At 37.8% G+C, this 17,746-nt stretch overlaps 1 protein-coding gene across 13 annotated transcripts in view; it reads left to right on the top strand.

Annotated features, from left to right (window-relative positions):
- CDK19 (cyclin dependent kinase 19) overlaps window positions 1-17,746 on the top strand; it is a 226,365-nt gene that overhangs the window by 78,382 nt on the left and 130,237 nt on the right. For 9 of the 13 annotated variants that reach the window (XR_014065637.1, XR_014065639.1, XR_014065638.1 and 6 more), the window contains one exon: window positions 11,970-12,031. The exons of the other annotated variants lie outside the window; for them this stretch is intronic. Coding sequence is in view for 1 of the 9 variants with exons in the window: in XM_081530590.1 (XP_081386716.1) it covers window positions 11,970-12,031 (62 nt within the window). In the remaining 8 variants the exon portion in view is untranslated. The remainder of the gene's footprint in view (window positions 1-11,969; window positions 12,032-17,746) is intronic. 13 annotated transcript variants of the gene reach the window in all.

Below are 17,746 nucleotides of genomic sequence, written 5' to 3' on the forward strand. Positions count from 1 at the left end.
AAAAGAATGTCTTCTTTTTTTTTCTTTCATGTGTTTGGTTTGTATTTTTAAAAATCTGGGTTTTGTGTCTGTTTTATGTGGTTTGAAAGAGAATTATGTGTAATTTATAATTAGAAGAAGAGATCTCATTATGTTACATACAGTCTCTGTAATTTCCATATGGTTGTTTGTACTTGTTTACGTAGTAGAAGAAACTGAAGGAAGGTAAATTCCAATTATGTGCTTTAAAAAAGTGGCCAGCTTTTGAATTTTCATGCTGAAAGAAGGAGGGAAATAATATAAATACTTGTGCTTTTTTCCAATTTAACTTTATTATGCCTTTACTTGATGAAGATTTATAACACTTGAGATATAGCTGTTCCACTCTGTGAGAAGTAGTGCTGCAAATTTACCTAGGGTACTTGACCTGTTTTTCTCTACTCTTCAATCCCCCTACCCAAATTTAGCACTCTGCATCTTGCCTTTTCCCATATCATCTCTTAGACTATGGATGCAAAATGCCATCTTATTTTATCCTTTTAAAAACAGCAATTTCTGTCTAGTTAGAAGGAAAGAATTTAGTATGTTGGTACAACTGTGGGACTGTAGCTTACAGTTAGAAATAATGTGGTGCACAATGAGGTAAATAAACCTGTTTTTTCTTAAATTAATGACATGACTATTAGTGAGCGCTTCCTAATGGGAGGGACTGGCTGTGGGGAAAATTGGGTCTTGCTCTGTGGGCAAGGCAATGCTCAGTAATTTAAATTTAAAGATTTAAATTGGATTAAATCTTTAATCCAATTTCTGATGGGTGGTGCTGTGTTCCCTCCCTGAGGCCAAATGGTAGGGGTAATGGCCACCTCCTCCAAAAGGACTTAGGCCAGTCAGTGTCCCAGACCCCACAGCAGGCCACTGTCGACTCATGCCTCTGCCAGAGACTCCCAAACACTCATAGGAAAGTCTGGCTCAGTCTCTTGTGGGGTCATTGCTCCTTTCTCCTGGGTCCTGGTGCACACAAAGTTTTGTTTGTGCCATTACTTCACCAAAAAGGTCTGTATAGTCAAAGTGATGTTTTTTCCAGTAGTCATGTATGGATGTGAGAGTTGGACCATAAAGAAGGCTGAGCACCAAAGAATTGATGACTTTGAATTTTAGTGCTGAAGAAGATTCTTGAGAGTCCCTTGGACAGCAAGGAGACAAACCAGCCAATCCTAAAGGAAATCAACCTTGAAAATTCATTGGAAAGATTGATGCTGAAGCTGAAAGTCCGATACTTTGGCCACCTGATAGGAAGAGCCAACTCACTGGAAAAGACTCTGATACTTTGAAAGATAGAAGGCAGGAGGAGAAGGGGACAACAGAGGATGAGATAGTTGGATGGCATTACTGACTCAATGGACATGAATTTGAGCAAGCTCCAGAAGATGGTGAAGGACAGGGAAGCCTGGTATGCTGCGGTCCATGGGGTCGCAAAGAGTCAGACATGACTGAGTGACTGAACAACAAAATTAGTGGGAGGCAGTTTGATTATTAGGAATGGACTCAAGATTATTGTTGCATTTCTGTATTCCAAACGGAGGATGCTTCCTCTGTGTATAAAATTAGGATATCAAGCATCATAACAGCAAGTAATTCAGGATGGCTTAAGTATTCAGTATGTACTAGGGATGGAGGTTAGAAATGTGTCAGAGAAAGGCAGAGGAGGATTATCCTGTGCCTGGCTAAAGAATGTGGCCTTTAACGTGATGGAAAAGTGGGATATTGGATTCCAAATGAAATAGAAGGGACACTTGCTTGTTATAAAATGCAAAGAAATAACACCAGAAATGTAGGCATTCACTAGAGATAACCACTGCTGACAGTTGGGTGTGTAGCCTTGTCAAATGGAATTTCATGATTGGTTTTGCAGCAGTGTGGATGGTGGAGAGGACAGGAGAGGGAGGAGAGTGAAACAGGAGGCTATTAGGGAGTTCCAGGTGAAACTTGAGGAGGAGGACCTGCTTAGAGGCAACTGTGGGGGTAGAAGGAGGGTAAAGCTGCATTTGCAGCATTGGGTGGATCTGGAGATGGTCATACTCAGTGAACTCGGTCAGACGGAGAAAGGTAAATACCACATGATATCGCTTATATGCTGAATCTAAAAAAAAAATAATACAAATGAACTTATTTGCAAAACAAATAGACTCATCGATTTAGAAAACAAACTTAAGGTTACCAAAGGGGAGAAGCGGGGATGGGGAGGGATAAATTAGGTGTTTGGGACTGACATGTACAAACTACAATATTTAAGAGAGATAACCAACAAGGACCTACTAGCATGGATAACTCTACTTAGTATTCTGTAATAACCTAAATGGGAAAAGAATTTGAAAAAGAATAGATATATGTACACGTAAAACTGAGTCACTTTGTTGTACACCTGAAACTAACACAACACTGTAACTCAATTATAGTCCAGTATAAAATAAACATTTTTTAAAAAGGGACAAAGCTAGGAGGAAGGTGAAAAAATATTTAGGGGAGAGGTGGGATTCAGTGAGCAGTTGGATGAGTTGGGGGTGGGGAGTCTTCACACCCCCAGAACAGCCAGGAAGGTAGCTGAGTGGATTGCCAGAACTTGGGTCCAAATTGCGGGGTCATTGAGGTGGTATAAAAGGAAAAATAGCAGTTTTTCCATCTGCATAATTCCAGAGTGGAAAGTGTATCTTTTGTTCTTATTTTCTTCTTGTAGTTACAGGTTTGTTTAGAAAGGGAGTGTAAAAGTAAGAATTCCGTTTTGACAAATAAGAGCTATTATATCATATCCTTTTCTCTTAATTGTGTTTTTCCCTTGAATTATTAATAGTTGAGGATAGGAGTTTCCTTTAAGAAGTTGCTTCTGTTTTGGTGTGTAACTAGCATTGGCTTTTATGTTTCACAGATTCCTGTTGGAATCTTTCAATTTAATTCTGAGGAATTGGGATCAGAGTGCGGTGAGAGAGGCATTTGGGCAAGTTGTTGGCAGAGGTTCTTTGACCCTGAATTAAGGATTGTTTGGGTCTCTGAGTAGGATCTGGCTTTCACCAGGTTCTGCTGTGTATCTAGCCATTGGGAACAGGGCTATAGAATTCAGTGTGAAACCTCTGTTCTATGTTGTATGACAGTATGCATAGCAAGGCAGTATTAGCGTGGACTCTTGAATTCTGGGAGCCGATGAAGGATCTTCACTATCCAGATAATGAAAAGATGATTGGTGGCTTAATGGCTGGGGGTTACTGAACTAAGGCATTTGCATTTGTTCCTGGGTGAGAAAGACGTAGGTGCTGATGCCATCCTCTTTTGTTTTCAGATAGGATTAAACATGAACTTTCATACAGATAAAATTTTCTGAATTTTTAAATATTCCCATAGGAGAAAATTTAACACTTTTTTGGTTATTCATCTTTGCATTGAGCCATCCTCACTGTCAGGAGCCTTTATCTAACTGAAATGCCTTGTGCCACCATTTTGGGGCGCTTCTTGTTTAGTTTTATGTTATTTCCTTTCATGAACCTCTTAAAAAGAATTGCCTGGACACACACACTGTCATAATGATACATCTCTTTTGAGGTTTGAGAAGATCTGGGTAAGGATTGTCAAATCACAAGATCACAGCATTACATTATTTTTTTCCCTAGAGTTATTTTCTTATTTATACTATTATTCACTATGTTTACTAACCTTTTAATGGATGTAGTTACTCATCTAAGGTATTATTCTAAATATTATGTGGTGAGAAATAGGCTTTCCCTCAGGGTCACTGATTGGGATTGTTAAACATACCTAGAATTTAGGAGAAGACATTGTCCCCTGCAGTGTATTCTCCTACTTAATATTGGAGGGAATGAATGAAGATTGTAATGAGAAAAATTTATTCTGAAATTTTGCTGTTAGTTTTTATTTATGCTTTAAAGCTTATTTCAGAAAGTTTGAATTTTATTCTGTTAGTCATGCTCTTTCATCCTCATCACTTAAAAACTGGCTTCCTTGTAACTCAGCTAAACTGTTGTAAATAATGATGAAGCATATGGAAGCTAAGTTAATTGGTGAGTTATTTATTGATAACTCTCTCTTGGCCACTATATTTTATGTTTATATCTAAACATTGAGAGCTAATATGTAATGAATATCAGTTGTTAGAAGCAGATATTTCTGAGGTCAGAGCCTAGTTGTTTAACAAATTATGTACTTCTTAGCCTTTAAAATGAGGTTAAGAACTATCTCAGAAATTTTATGAGGCTTGAAATAATTAAATGTAAAAAACCTGTGTGAAGAACCTGATACAGGGCTGTCTGTGCTATGCTGTGCTTAGTTGCTCAGTTGTGTCCGACTCTTTGTGACTCCATGGACTGTAGCCTGCCAGGTTCCTCTCTCCATGAGGATTCTCCAGGCAAGAATACTGGAGTGGGTTGCCATGCCCTTCTCCAGGACAGGGCTGTCCAGTGGGCACTAAAATTAAATCTCTTTTTCTTAATTTTCATTTTTCCTTAAAAATCTAAATGCCATCTCTTCTAAGCTTTCTCATATTATGTCTTCTAATATATTCTTTGATATCAGAATTTTTATGACTGGAAATGGAGGCAAGAGTGTGCCTTTAAGTGTTTGAGAACATGAAATTTTTGAAGTGTTTAAGAATGGTCGTCTCTCTGAACTTCACTGACTCACCCAACAGTTACTGAATTTGTATTCTAGACTCTGTGCTAAGGATTATGGAAAGCCAGAGAATTACTGATAGTCTCTATCCTTAGGGACTTTCATTTTAGTGACAAAAGCAGATAAGAAAACCAAAATTACCTTATAATTGGAAAGTAGAGTAGTACCTGTACAGGAAAAGTTCAGTTCAGTTCAGTTGCTCAGTTGTGTCCGACTCTTTGCGACCCCATGAATCGCAGCACGCCAGGCCTCCCTGTCCATCACCAACTCCTGGAGTTTACTCAGACTCATGTCCATTGAGTTGGTGATGCCATCCAATCATCTCATCCTCTGTCATCCCCTTCTCCTCATGCCCTTAATCTTTCCCAGTGTCAGGGTCTTTTCAAATGAGTCATTTCTTCGCATCAGGTGGCCAAAGTACTGGAGTTTCAGCTTCAGCATCAGTCCTTCCAATGAATATTCAGGACTGATTTCCTTTAGGGTGGACTGATTGGATCTCCTTACTGTCCAAGGGACTCTCAAAAGTCTTCTCCTACACCACAGTTCAAAAGCATCAGTTTTTCGGCACTCAGCTTTCTTATAGTCCAACTCTCACATCCATACATGACAAGTAGTCAGCAGTAAAAGTAGGAACAAATTCATATTTGTTGCACAAATGTGTTGTCTGTACCTATGTATGTGATGGGTGCAGTAGGAAAGCTTTTTGTAGGAACTGAGGCTTGAGGGATGGATGGAGAAAGGGTTAGGAGAAGGGTATTACAAGCAGCTTGTGCAAAGGCTACAAGTGGTAATCTTATTTTCTTCAGTGTAAGAGAAAAGTTTTAATATACCTTTCATAGTAAATGATACAATATGCTTAGGAACCTTTGGGATTTTGATAATTTAGATGACACAGTTAATAAAATTAATCTAATGGCATGGATAGTATAGTATATCCTAAGTGCAGAATGCATATTTTCTCTTTCTTTTTATCATATCTCCAGGGGCTTCCCTGGTGCCTCAGTGGTAAAGAGTCCACCTACCAATGCAGGAGATACAGTTTCCATTCCTGAGTTGGGAAGATCCCCTGGAGAAGGAAATGGCAACCCACTCCTGTATTATTGCTTGGAAAGTCCCATGGACAGAGGAGCCTATCGAGCTGCTGTCCATGGGGTTACAAAATAGTCAGACATGACTTAGCGACTGAAGAATAACAATGCCTAGATACAAAATTCTTTTTTCTTATGATGAGAACTTTTAAGATCTATTCCCTTAGGAACTTATAGATATACAATACAGTATTATTAACGATAGTCACCATCCTACATGTGGTTCTTTATGGCTGGAGCTTAAGGCTAAGGTAAGGCTTCAGAAATAAGTAGAGGCCAAAGAAATTATGAAAGGGCCTATGTGGAAAGATAAGGATTTTGACAGTTATGATTTGCATGTTAGAAAGATCAGTGATCAGTCCCCTTTAAGTAGCTTTCCTGGAAGTCTCATCCAGTGACTTCCACTTCTAGCTCATTTACCAGTCCTAGCAGTGAGGAAGGCTAGGATGTATAGACCCTTACTTGGGTACATGCTGCCTAGAATAAAACTAGGATCTGTTACTAAGTAACAGGAAGGGAGAATGGGTATATGGTAGGCAGCCATGTATATGGTATATGTACCAGGTATATTGGTACATGTGCAACAAAAAGAATTGAGAATAGAAGTAGGGAGACCAATTTAATATAATACCTAAGTAGTAGTACATGTATAATGTCTTACAAAAGAGATTTGACTGACATTCTTAAAATATGAGAATGTAATCTCTAAGCTCTTCTGCTGGGAAATCTAGAGGATTTAAACTGTTATTTTGTTACAAGAACTCTTTTAAGTTCTTGGAGGGAAAAATTATGCTATAATTATTTTAACCTTTTAGTTAAAAAAGTTTCTTTTTTCAATTAAACATTTAGTAAAATTAAGTTGTTGCTTAGTCACTAAGTTGTGTCTGACTCTTCTGAGACCCCATGGACTGTAGCCCACCAGGCTCCTCTGTCCATGGGATTTCTCAGGCAAGAATACTGGATTGGGTTACCATTTCCTTCTCCAGGGGATCTTCCCAGACCAGGGATCGAACCCCCATCTCTTGAATTGGTAGGCAGATTCTTTACTAATGAGCCACCAAGGAGTACTGAGGACGATTAACATTGGTAAGCATGGCCTTGATAGAAATCACTTTAAATATATACACATATAGTATACTTTTTTCAGCCATATAGCAGTCATACATTAAAAAGGGATTTACATTAGTTTTTCTGGAAGATGAAATAACATAATTGTTTTATACATATCTTTTTGGATGTTATACAATTAGCACCTATTACTGTCTTAAAGAATTGTGATGACATATGTACATATAAAATCAAATTTACCATTTTAATCTTTTTAAGTATACAGTGATGTTGAATACATTATTTGTGCCACCATCACTTCCATCTATCCACAAAATTCTTTTCATCTTGTACAACTGAAACCCTATACCAAAGAAGAACTCCCCAATTTTTCCCTTTACCCAACCTTGGCAAACACTATCCTATTTTCCTGCATTGGCAGGTGGATTCTTTACTGCTGAGCTACCTGGGAAGCCCCTACTTTCTATCTGTATGAATTGGACTACCCCAGGTACCTCTATAAGAAAGATCATGCAGTATTTGTACTTTTGGGACTTCCGTATCTTATCTAGCATAATGTCCTCAAGATTATTCTATGTTGTAGTAATGTGCAGGCTTTTCTTCTTTTTCAAGGCTGATTACGCTCCATTGTATGTATGTGTGTGTGCGTGTGTATAAACAAGATATATATATATATCTTGTTTATACATTTATCTTGTTTATCCATTTATCTGTCAATGACGAGTTGAGTGGCTTAGAGTCGGACACGACTGAGCGACTTCACTTTCACTTTTCCCCTTTCATGCACTGGAGAAGGAAATGGCAACCCACTCCAGCATTCTTGCCTAGAGAATCCTAGGGACGGCGGAGCCTGGTGGGCTGCCGTCTATGGGGTCGCACAGAGTCGGACACGACTGAAGCGACTTAGCCGCAGCAGCACCTTTTGGCTATTGTGAATTCTGTTATGAACGTGAGTGTACAGATATTTCTTTGAGAATCCCCACTTTGAAATCTTTTGGCTATATACCCCAAAGTGGAATTTCTGAATAATAATTCTATTTTTAATTTTTTGAAGCATTGCCATACTGTTTTATATAGCAACTGCACCATTTTACAGTCTTACCAACACAGGTGTTCCAGGTTCTTCACATCCTTGTCAACACTTGTTTTAGTCCTTGAAATTTTATTTTTTGATAGTATTAATAGCTGTCCTAATGGGTATGTGTTAGTATCCATTGTGTTGAATTTTTTTTTTGAAGGTTTAAAAATATTAAAGAGTGAGTTTAGTGTAATCGCATGGCAGTAAGTCTTAACAAATGGAAACGGAATCACTCAAATTGGCTACTCTAATAAAAATATTATTTAAATGTCATTTGGATATATGTTCTTCAGTCTTTTTCAGACCTTTAAAATTTTTTTGAATTTTTTCTTTTGGTTTTATGTTGTAAGCATTTCTCATTTTTTAAACATGTTTTGTACAACCATCATTTGAATTTTAATTTTCCAAGGAAATGTTGCAGATGCAATGTGATTGAATACTTAAGAACATTTTGTAATTGTTTTTTACATATAGATAAGTGCTTGATTTGTGTGATTTTTAATTTCTTAGAAGACTGAATGATATAGCGACTAAAAGTGTAGTCTAGAAGTAGACAGTCTGGGTTTGAATTGCAGGTCTGCCACTTCAGGCTATGTGCATTTAGGCAAGTTTCTAAGCTCCCTGTGTCTCAATTTCTTCATCTGTTAAGTGAGGATAATAACAGAATTTATCTCAAAGTTGTGAAGACCAAATGAGTTAGTACTTGTAGAGCTTTAGGACAGTGACTAGCTCATCATACATCCTATATAAGCCTTTTCTGCATAATTGTTTTATTAGGTGAGATCTTATCTCTTTGACTTTTAAAAAATATATGCAACATACAAGAAGTTACTGTGTCTTGGGTCTTTAGTTTAAAATGTCACAAGCACTAACTTAGAGGAGGGTGTAGTCTATAAGGTTGTTTTGCGAGTTAAGAGAAGGTACACCTGAGGCAGATAGTGCTGGGCAAATTGCTGAATTAGTAATATGATATAACCATCTTTTGGGAACTGTGACCTTCTGGCAGGCATTTAGCCTTGTCAACTACTCTAGCTCTTTTGACCAGCTCAGCCTTTTTGCTTTGCTTCTTTGGGTTTCCTTGCCCACACAGCTCCCCAGATTTCTTGGCTCGGCATTTTATGTTTCCTCTGTTGTTGTTTAGTCGCTAAGTCGTGTCTGACTCTTTCGCGACCCCATGCTCTGTAGTCTGCCAGGTTCCTCTGTCCATGGGATTTCCCAGGCAAGAACACTGGAGTGCCTTGCCAGTTCTTTTTCCAGATATTCCCTCTGTTTCTTAGTTAACAACTTTGTTGTTAATTTATGTCAAATGCACTTGATGTAAAATTTTTGCAAAGTGTAACATTCTGTGATTATAATACCACATTTCATTTGATAGTATAAGTCTGAGAGAGTAAAGTCAGTACAAGTTGGAGAGGTAAAGTCCTCATTGAGCAACTCTCGTTATATGAGAGATTAAGTGACCTGTCTGATGTCACAAAGCAGTTAAGTGATTTAGCTGGAACTTGAATTCAAGCCACCTGACCTCAAGGCATTGTTTCTTTCTTCACATATTATTATGTTGTAAAATAATACTTTTCTTTCTTTCCTGATTATTTGATGATATTTTAAAGGATTTTTCGATATTTCATAAAGATGACATGCTTCCCTCTTTTAAATTTAATAGCTAGTAAAATTTATCTTGGGTGGCCCCACACGGCATGACTTAGTTTCATTGAGTTAGACAATAATCATGGTGGTGTGATCACTTATCTAGAGCCAGACATCCTGGAATGTGAAGTCAAGTGGGCCTTAGAAAGCATCACTACGAACAAAGCTAGTGGTGGTGATGGTATTCCAGTTAAGCTATTTCAAATCCTGAAAGATGATGCTGTGAAAGTGCTGCACTCAATATGCCAGCAAATTTGGAAAACTCAGCAGTGGCCACAGGACTGGAAAAGGTCAGTTTTCATTCCAATCCCAAAGAAGGCAATGCCAAAGAATGCTCAAACTGCTGCACAATTGCACTCATCTCACATGCTAGTAAAGTAATGCTCAAAATTCTCCAAGCCAGGCTTCAGCAATACGTGAACCGTGAACTTCCAGATGTTCAAGCTGGTTTTAGAAAAGGCAGAGGAACCAGAGATCAAATTGCCACCATCCGCTGTATAATCGAAAAAGCAAGAGAGTTCCAGAAAAACATCTATTTCTGCTTTATTGACTATACCAAAGCCTTTGACTGTGTGGATCCCAATAAACTGTGGAAAATTCTGAAAGAGATGGGAACACCAGACCACCTGACCTGCCTTTTGAGAAACTTGTATGCAAGTCAGGAAGCAACAGTTAGAACTGGACATGGAACAACAGAGTGGTTTCATATAGGAAAAGGAGAAGGTCAAGGCTGTATATTGTCACCCTGCTTATTTAACTTCTATGCAAGTACATCATGAGAAACGCTGGGCTGGAAGAAGCACAAGCTGGAATCAAGATTGCCGGGAGAAATATTAATAACCTCCGATATGCAGATGACACCACCCTTATGGCAGGAAGTGAAGAAGAACTAAAGAGCCTCTTGATGAAAGTGAGAGAGGAGAGTGAAAAAGTTGGCTTAAAGCTCAACATTCAGAAAACTAAGATCATGGCATCTGTTCCCATCACTTCATGGGAAATAGATGGGGAAACAGTGGAAACAGTGTCAGACTTTATTTTTTTGGGCTCCAAAATCACTGCAGATGGTGATTGCAGCCATGAAATTAAAAGACGCTTACTCCTTGGAAGGAAAGTTATCACCAACCTAGATAGCATATTAAAAAGCAGAGACATTATTTGCCAACAAAGGTCCGTCTAGTCAAGGCTATAGATATTCCAGTAGTCATGTATGGATGTGAGAGTTGGACTGTAAAGAAAGCTGAGCGCCGAAGAATTGATGCTTTTGAACTGTGGTGTTGGAGAAGATTCTTGAGAGTCCTTTGGACTGCAAGGAGATCCAACCATTCCATCCTAAAGGAGATCAGTCCTGGGTGTTTATTGGAAGGACTGATGTTGAAGCTGAAACTCCAATACTTTGGCCACCTCATGAGAAGAGTTGACTCATTGGAAAAGACCCTGATGCTGGGAAGGATTGGGGGCAGGAGAAGAAGGGGACAACAGAGGATGAGATGGCAGGATGGCATCACCGACTCAATGGACATGAATTTGGGTGGACTCCAGGAGTTGGTGATGGACAGGGATGCCTGGCGTGCTGCGATTCGTGGGGTCACAAAGTGTCGGACACGACTGAGCGACTGAACTGAACTGAACTGAACTAAAAATTTATCTGACTCCTTTTCTCATATACCAGCTGCATTTTGTAGTCCTTAAGTCCAGTATCCGTAAAGAATGAAACGAAATCTGAGATCTATGTATTTTACCTGATTAAGTTCTTAATATTTTACATGAATGTTTTCTGAAAAGAGTTTCATGTTTCATGCTTATATTTATTTTATGCTATTCGAACAAGGTAAATCTTCCCTCATACTGCCTACCATATGTAGTATCTGGCTCATTTCAACATTGTTGTCAGACTTAAATTAAATCTTGGCATTAGAGTATCTTTACAGTTCTACTTTTCCCTTTCCCCCTCTGCAGGTCTGTTTTTAATTATTTTTCTCTTATATTCCCAACAGTCTCTGGTTCTAAGAATGTACCTTGAGCTGTCGAGTCTACCATAGTTCATTATGTGAAGTATATTTTTCTACTTAATTTCTTATATATTTCTTATATTGGCTCTCTCACGTGATTTTAAAAATTTGTTGTTAGGATTTTCGATAGTGTAAATCACCTATACTGGTGAGAATTATTATTAGTTAACTTTTGAATTACAATTTCACCTTTTAGTATTATAATTAGTTAACTTTTGTTTTTTTTTCCACGTAATTAGTTGTGTGATGTATAATAAACTCTGAATGATATCAATATATTATTGATTTATTCATTGTCAAATCCCAAATCTGGTTTCCTTGGCAGATATATAGACTTGTGATAGGCGTTTGGCATTTTGTGTTTTGGGCAGTGTAACTTTAAATCTACATAAACTTCTCTGCCTTTTGCCTCTGCTGTGTTCATAGATTCCAGGAGGGCTTCGTGTATGGACCTCAAGCGTTGGAGGTAGCAGACTTTTCAGCAGAAGGTAAAGCAGAGTGTTGCCTTCTGGTGTCATTGTGTGTGTGTGCTGGGGTGGGCATGTGACAGGTTAGAACTTTGCACAAATGTCATCACAAAATAATATATAGTGGTGCTTTTCACAAAATGTAAAACCAAGCTAATACTTGTAAATTTTATTCAGTATTACTAAAATCCATAAAAAGTAGAAAACTTTGAATAGAACTCCAGACTAAATTTCAGTCTCTCCGCTGTTAACCAAGGAGTAAGAGTAAAAGGAAAATGTATAGTGCATGCTATCTAACTTTCTCAGACTCAGTTTTACTATGATTTCTTCCTGGGACGGTATCCAAATCATTATTCATATGCTGTGTTCTTCCTTGCTGCTCCTTTTACTGAAAGATTGCTTCACAGTAAATAGGCAGCCTCATTCGTGACTCATGACTGGAGGACAGACATTTTTGCTCTAGGTCCCATGTGCCAAAAATCTTTGTTTCTAATATGCTAATTACCTGTCTTCAGAACTTGTTAATATGCTCTTCTCTCAAGTTAGTTCTTGTTTCAGTAGAGAAACAAACACATCCCACTCGTCTGTAAAATATGTTTTTATGGAGACCTTCTTAATGAGTTATTTTTAAGAAAATAATATGACATAACTTTCCTGGGTAATGCTTCTTTGATTTTTTTAAAAAATACAAATATTTTGCCATTTAGATGCCAGATATTATAGATATTACTTTCTTTGAATTTATGAAACCCATTTATGAATTTTATTCAGAGGATACTTATGTGCAGGTTTTTTTTTTTGTTTTAAGACCTATAGCAGCTGACAATGTTGCATTCTTAAACTTAGTAAGTTTTTAGATAGATTCCTAATGGGAATTAGAGGAATGAAATTATATTTGTATTGATATCAAGTGGCTGCATCTTATTCTGTATATTAAGGACATACACCTTATGTGATATAGGGTATTTATTAAATATCTACTCTCTGCCCTACACAGAGTCATTCCATTTTATAGTCAAGTTAGTTTCACTATTTCCTTTTTTTCCTATTCAGAGATACTGCTTTCCTTAACTAGAGGAGTTTCAGGCTATTTATTGAGGTTAGCTGCAATTTTACCACTTAAGCCCTTTCTCCTTTCTTTGGTTCTCTTCACTGGCCATTTGGAGGATATTTTCTATTTACCAACAATAGATTGGGAGTAATTTCTTGAAGGCCCTTTCATACTTCATTTTTAGGCTAGTCTGCTGTTTTCACTGCTGTTGAATTATGCAGCCTCCTATTTGTTTAGCTAATCTTTCTGTGGTGTATTTTGTTATCAGTTGAGTATCTCAATAGATTTTCTAGTCACTAACATAGACGATATAAAGTAAACTACTCATATCAAGGCACAGAAAGACTCTTCCTCAGGTCCTAATCCCCACAACTTCTGTGAGAAGGATGTGATGAAATGGTTACAAAAGTAGTTTCTCAAAGATAATTTATTTTTTCGAGCTGTTTTAGGTTTACTGAAAGATTGAGTGGAAAGTAAAGAGAGTTCCCATATGCCCCCTTACTGCCTCAACCTCATTCTCCCCACCCCCCATCTCCCTATGACTAACGTCTTGCTTTAGTGGTATGTTTGCTGCAATTGAACCAGTACTGTTACATTATTATTAACTAAAATCCATAGTTTTACCTTAAAGTTCACTCTTTGTGTTATATATTCTATAGGTTTGACAAATGTATGACATGTATCAACCATTACAGTATCATGCGGAATGATTTTACTACTCTAAACATATGCCGTGTTATAGGAGAATGGGGCACAAGAGGATGGTTATGTCACAAATTTTGGGCAAGTTCCTGGAATGGGCAGCCTAGTGAGAGTCCTTGGCTTTGTGCAGGAAAGAATCCAAGCCATGGTAAAGTGAACACAAGTTTATTTAGATACATATTCCATAGGCACAATGTGAATGTCTCAGAAAGCAAGAGTGGCCCCTCACTATGGGGCAGTTTATTTCTGTGGGAAAAAGTGGGAAGAATATTCTATCTTGGATAAGGGGTGGAGATTTCTGGGAATCAGCCACTACCTACATTTTGACCTTTTATGGTCAGCGTCAGAACTGTCATGGCACCTGTGGGTGTATAGTCAGGCTCCAGGTAGACTGGAAGTAGAATCTTCCTCCATCTTGGGCCTAGTTGGTTCTAACCAATATTTGTCATACCCCTGTATGGCTGTGTCATTCTTTTAATGGTTGTGCCCTGCCTCCTTCCGTCCTCTCACTTGTGGTCCATCCATTCATCCCTGCCTTCCTTCCTTTGAGCCCCCAGCAAGCACAGATATTTTTTTGTCTATATAGTTTCCTCTTTTCAGAACATCATAGTTATAATCATGTAGTTTGTACTCTTTTCAGTTTTGCTTCTTTCACTTAGTAGTAAGCATTTCTATGCCTTTTCATGGTTTGATAGCTCATTTCTTTTTAGTGCTGAATAACACTGCATTATCTGGATATACCACAGTTAATCTCTCCATTCACATACTGAAACATATCACGGTTGCTTCCAAGTTTTGGTAGTTATGAATAAAGTTGCTATAAACGTTCATGTGTAGATTTTTATGGGGACGTAAGTTTTCAGTTCATTTTGGTGAATGCCATGGAGTGCTATTGCTTTATCATATGAAAAGAATTTGTTTATTTTTGTAAGAAACTGTCTCCCAATGTGATTATACCATATCAACTAGAGTTTGTCAATGTCCACAAAAAAACTGGCTGGGATTTCGATTGGGATTATGTTGAATCTATAGATCAAATTGAGAAGAATTGACATCTTGACAATTTTAGGCCTTCTTTGCTATATACATGGAATATCTCTCAGATCTTCTTTGATTTCTTTCTTCAGTTTTATAGTTTTCCTTGTATAGACCCTGTACATGTTTTGTTAGAGTCATAACTAGGTAATTCATTTTTGGAGCTGCTGTTGTAAATGTTAAATTGTGTTTTTAATTTCTAGTTCCAGCTTTTCATTTCTGGTGTATAAGAAAGTATTGGCTTTTGCATATTAACCTTCATCCTGCTGCCTTGCTATAATTGTTTATTTGTTCCAGGGGTTTGCTTGTTGTTCTTTGGGATTTTCTCCAAAGACAGTTATACAAATATACTTTTATTTCTTCCTTAATCTCTGTAATTTTTATTTCCTTCCACATTTTATTGCATTGGCTAGGACTTCCAGTAAGATTTTGAATAGGAACGGTGAGAGCAGATATTCTCACCTTGTTCCTGATCTTATTGGGTAAACCATCAGTTTTTCTTCATGAGCTATGATAATCGCAATCGATTATCCTAATCAGTAGTATAGAAGATGTAAAGTATTGCTTATATCAGGTCATAGGAGTATTCATTCTCCCTCCCCACAGTCCCTTTCCCTCACCTAAACTTATTTGAGAAAGACAGGATTAAATTGATGGTTATAAAAAAATTTTAAATGTGGGAATTAAGGCAGTTTTTCATATTATACCTTATTTTTAGTAACTATGAATATTACTTCGTTCCTTTACTTTCTTGTGAACTTCTATAGGGCAAAGACTGTCTCAGTATATTATTAACAACCCTTGTAGTGTCCAGTATGAACTACAATTGGCATAACTATTTGTTGAATGAAAAACTTAATTTTTAGACTCTTACTGTAAACCTCTATCTTATTAGAAAAGGCAGAAAACCAATAGCATTAGTCCTCTAATATATTCAGTCAATCAGATACTTGACAGTTGCAGGGTATCGTGATAGCTACAAAAATACACATAATAATGATACCTCCTCTCAGGAAACTTATTACCCATTTAGAAAAGGTTAATTTCAAATTTCATGTTCCATTTTTGCTGATATGTATTTGTCAGAAGCTCTTATTCCTATATTTCTTTTAAGCATTCCAACTGAAATATCTGTTTACGGACTTCTTGGGTAGAAGAAGTGGGTAGTGGACACTGTGCTAGGTATTTTACATATATGATCTTATTTATCTTGAAATTGCAGTGTTACTATTTTCAGTTAACGGGTATAAAAACTGGTAATATGAGAGTATGCGTAACTTCTTTGTTGTCTGATTTAATAGGTGTATAATTCCATACCTTAAGCTCTTTAAATCACATACTGTGAAAAGGTAACTTTACAGAGTGGTATATGATGAATGTCAGGTGTATAGTACAAAAATGTGCTTAGTGAATGCAGAGAAGAAAGCTTTAACCTCAGGATAGAACTAGTTCATAAAATTTCTGGAAAGCTTGACCGTGTCTGATGGATCGAAGACTAAGGAAAAGAGAGATCAGGAAGATCAGCCAATGTGGAAAAGACTGAGGGCCAAAAAGAACAAGTATTTTGTGATTTGAAAGTGTAATATAAAAACATAAAAATTTCTACTGTTGTAGTAAAATGAAATAGAACAAATTTTGTCTATTATCTTAAACAAGAACTCCTCCATTTTTCTCTTAATATCCACTGAATTTGCTTATTGTTTGTTGAAGATGAGAGACTAGATCACGGAACCATTGTGTAAATCTCATGTCATCAGTTGCCAAGGACGTCTTTGTCTGCTGAGTTCCAATGATCCGTGCAGCAAGTGCGGAGGGAGTAAAAGCCTGGAGGAAAAATGGAAGATCAAAGGAATCCAAAATAAAGGACTTTATCTTAAAGTCAAGTGTATTTTATTTAGCCTTTTCCCATATCTCAGTGGTTAAGTACCCCAGAAATTGCCTTTAACATGCTAAAATTTGTGGAGTTGGAATGGTGTCCTTGCTTTCAGTGAAGTTAGTGTTTATTTGGGAAGACCAGAGCATGGTAACACAATTAGAAACCACTCAGCTGGCTCAGTTGGTAAAGAATCCGCCTACGATGCTGGAGACCACCTGCAATGAAGGAGACCTAGGTTCAATCCTTGGATAAGGAAGATCCCCTGGGGAAAGAAATGGCAACCCACTCCAGTAATCTTGCCTGGAAAATCCCATGGACAGAGGAAACCGGCAGGCTACAGTCCATGGAGTCACAAGAGTCGGACTCGACATAGCAAGTGCACCATCACCACCAGTCGTGTTAAGCACCATATAATGTAGACTGTTAATACTGTGGGGTCCTTCTCCTTAAATAATGTTCTTCAGGGTTCTCGTTTCTTTGCTATTCTCATAATTTTAATTTATATCTATTTTCACACTCTGTCCTAGCCCACATCTTCCTTCTAAGCAATAGATTTATCCAGATCCCTTTTGGACATCTTCATTTAGACAGGACCACAGTCCTCTCGACTTCAACTTACAAAAGCTTTTGTCTGTTCTTTTTGACTCAGTGTATGGCATCCAGTTGACCAAGTAAAAAACTGACACTCATTCTTACTTTACTTCATTTCTAACCACATGTTCTGTTGATCAGTTAAGTTCAGTCGCTCAGTCGGGTCAGACCCTTTGCAACCCCATGGACTGTAGCATACCAGGCTTCCCTGTCCATCACCAACTCCCAGAGCTTACTCAAACTCATGTTCATCGAGTTGGTGATGCCATCTAACCATCTCATCCTCTGTCGTCCCCTTCTCCTGCCTTCAGTCTTTCCCAGCATCAGGGTCATTTCAAATGAGTCAGCTCTTCGCATCAGGTGGCCAAAGGATTGGAGCTTCAGCTTCAGCGTCAGTCCTTCCAATGAAAATTCGAGACTGACTTCCTTTAGGATGGACTGGTTTGATCTCCTTGCATTCCAAGGGACTTGCAAGAGTCTT

The sequence above is a fragment of the Giraffa tippelskirchi genome, chromosome 9, assembly GCF_054371585.1.
Source record: "Giraffa tippelskirchi isolate mGirTip1 chromosome 9, T2T-mGirTip1v1.2.pri, whole genome shotgun sequence".
Taxonomy (NCBI): domain Eukaryota; kingdom Metazoa; phylum Chordata; class Mammalia; order Artiodactyla; family Giraffidae; genus Giraffa; species Giraffa tippelskirchi.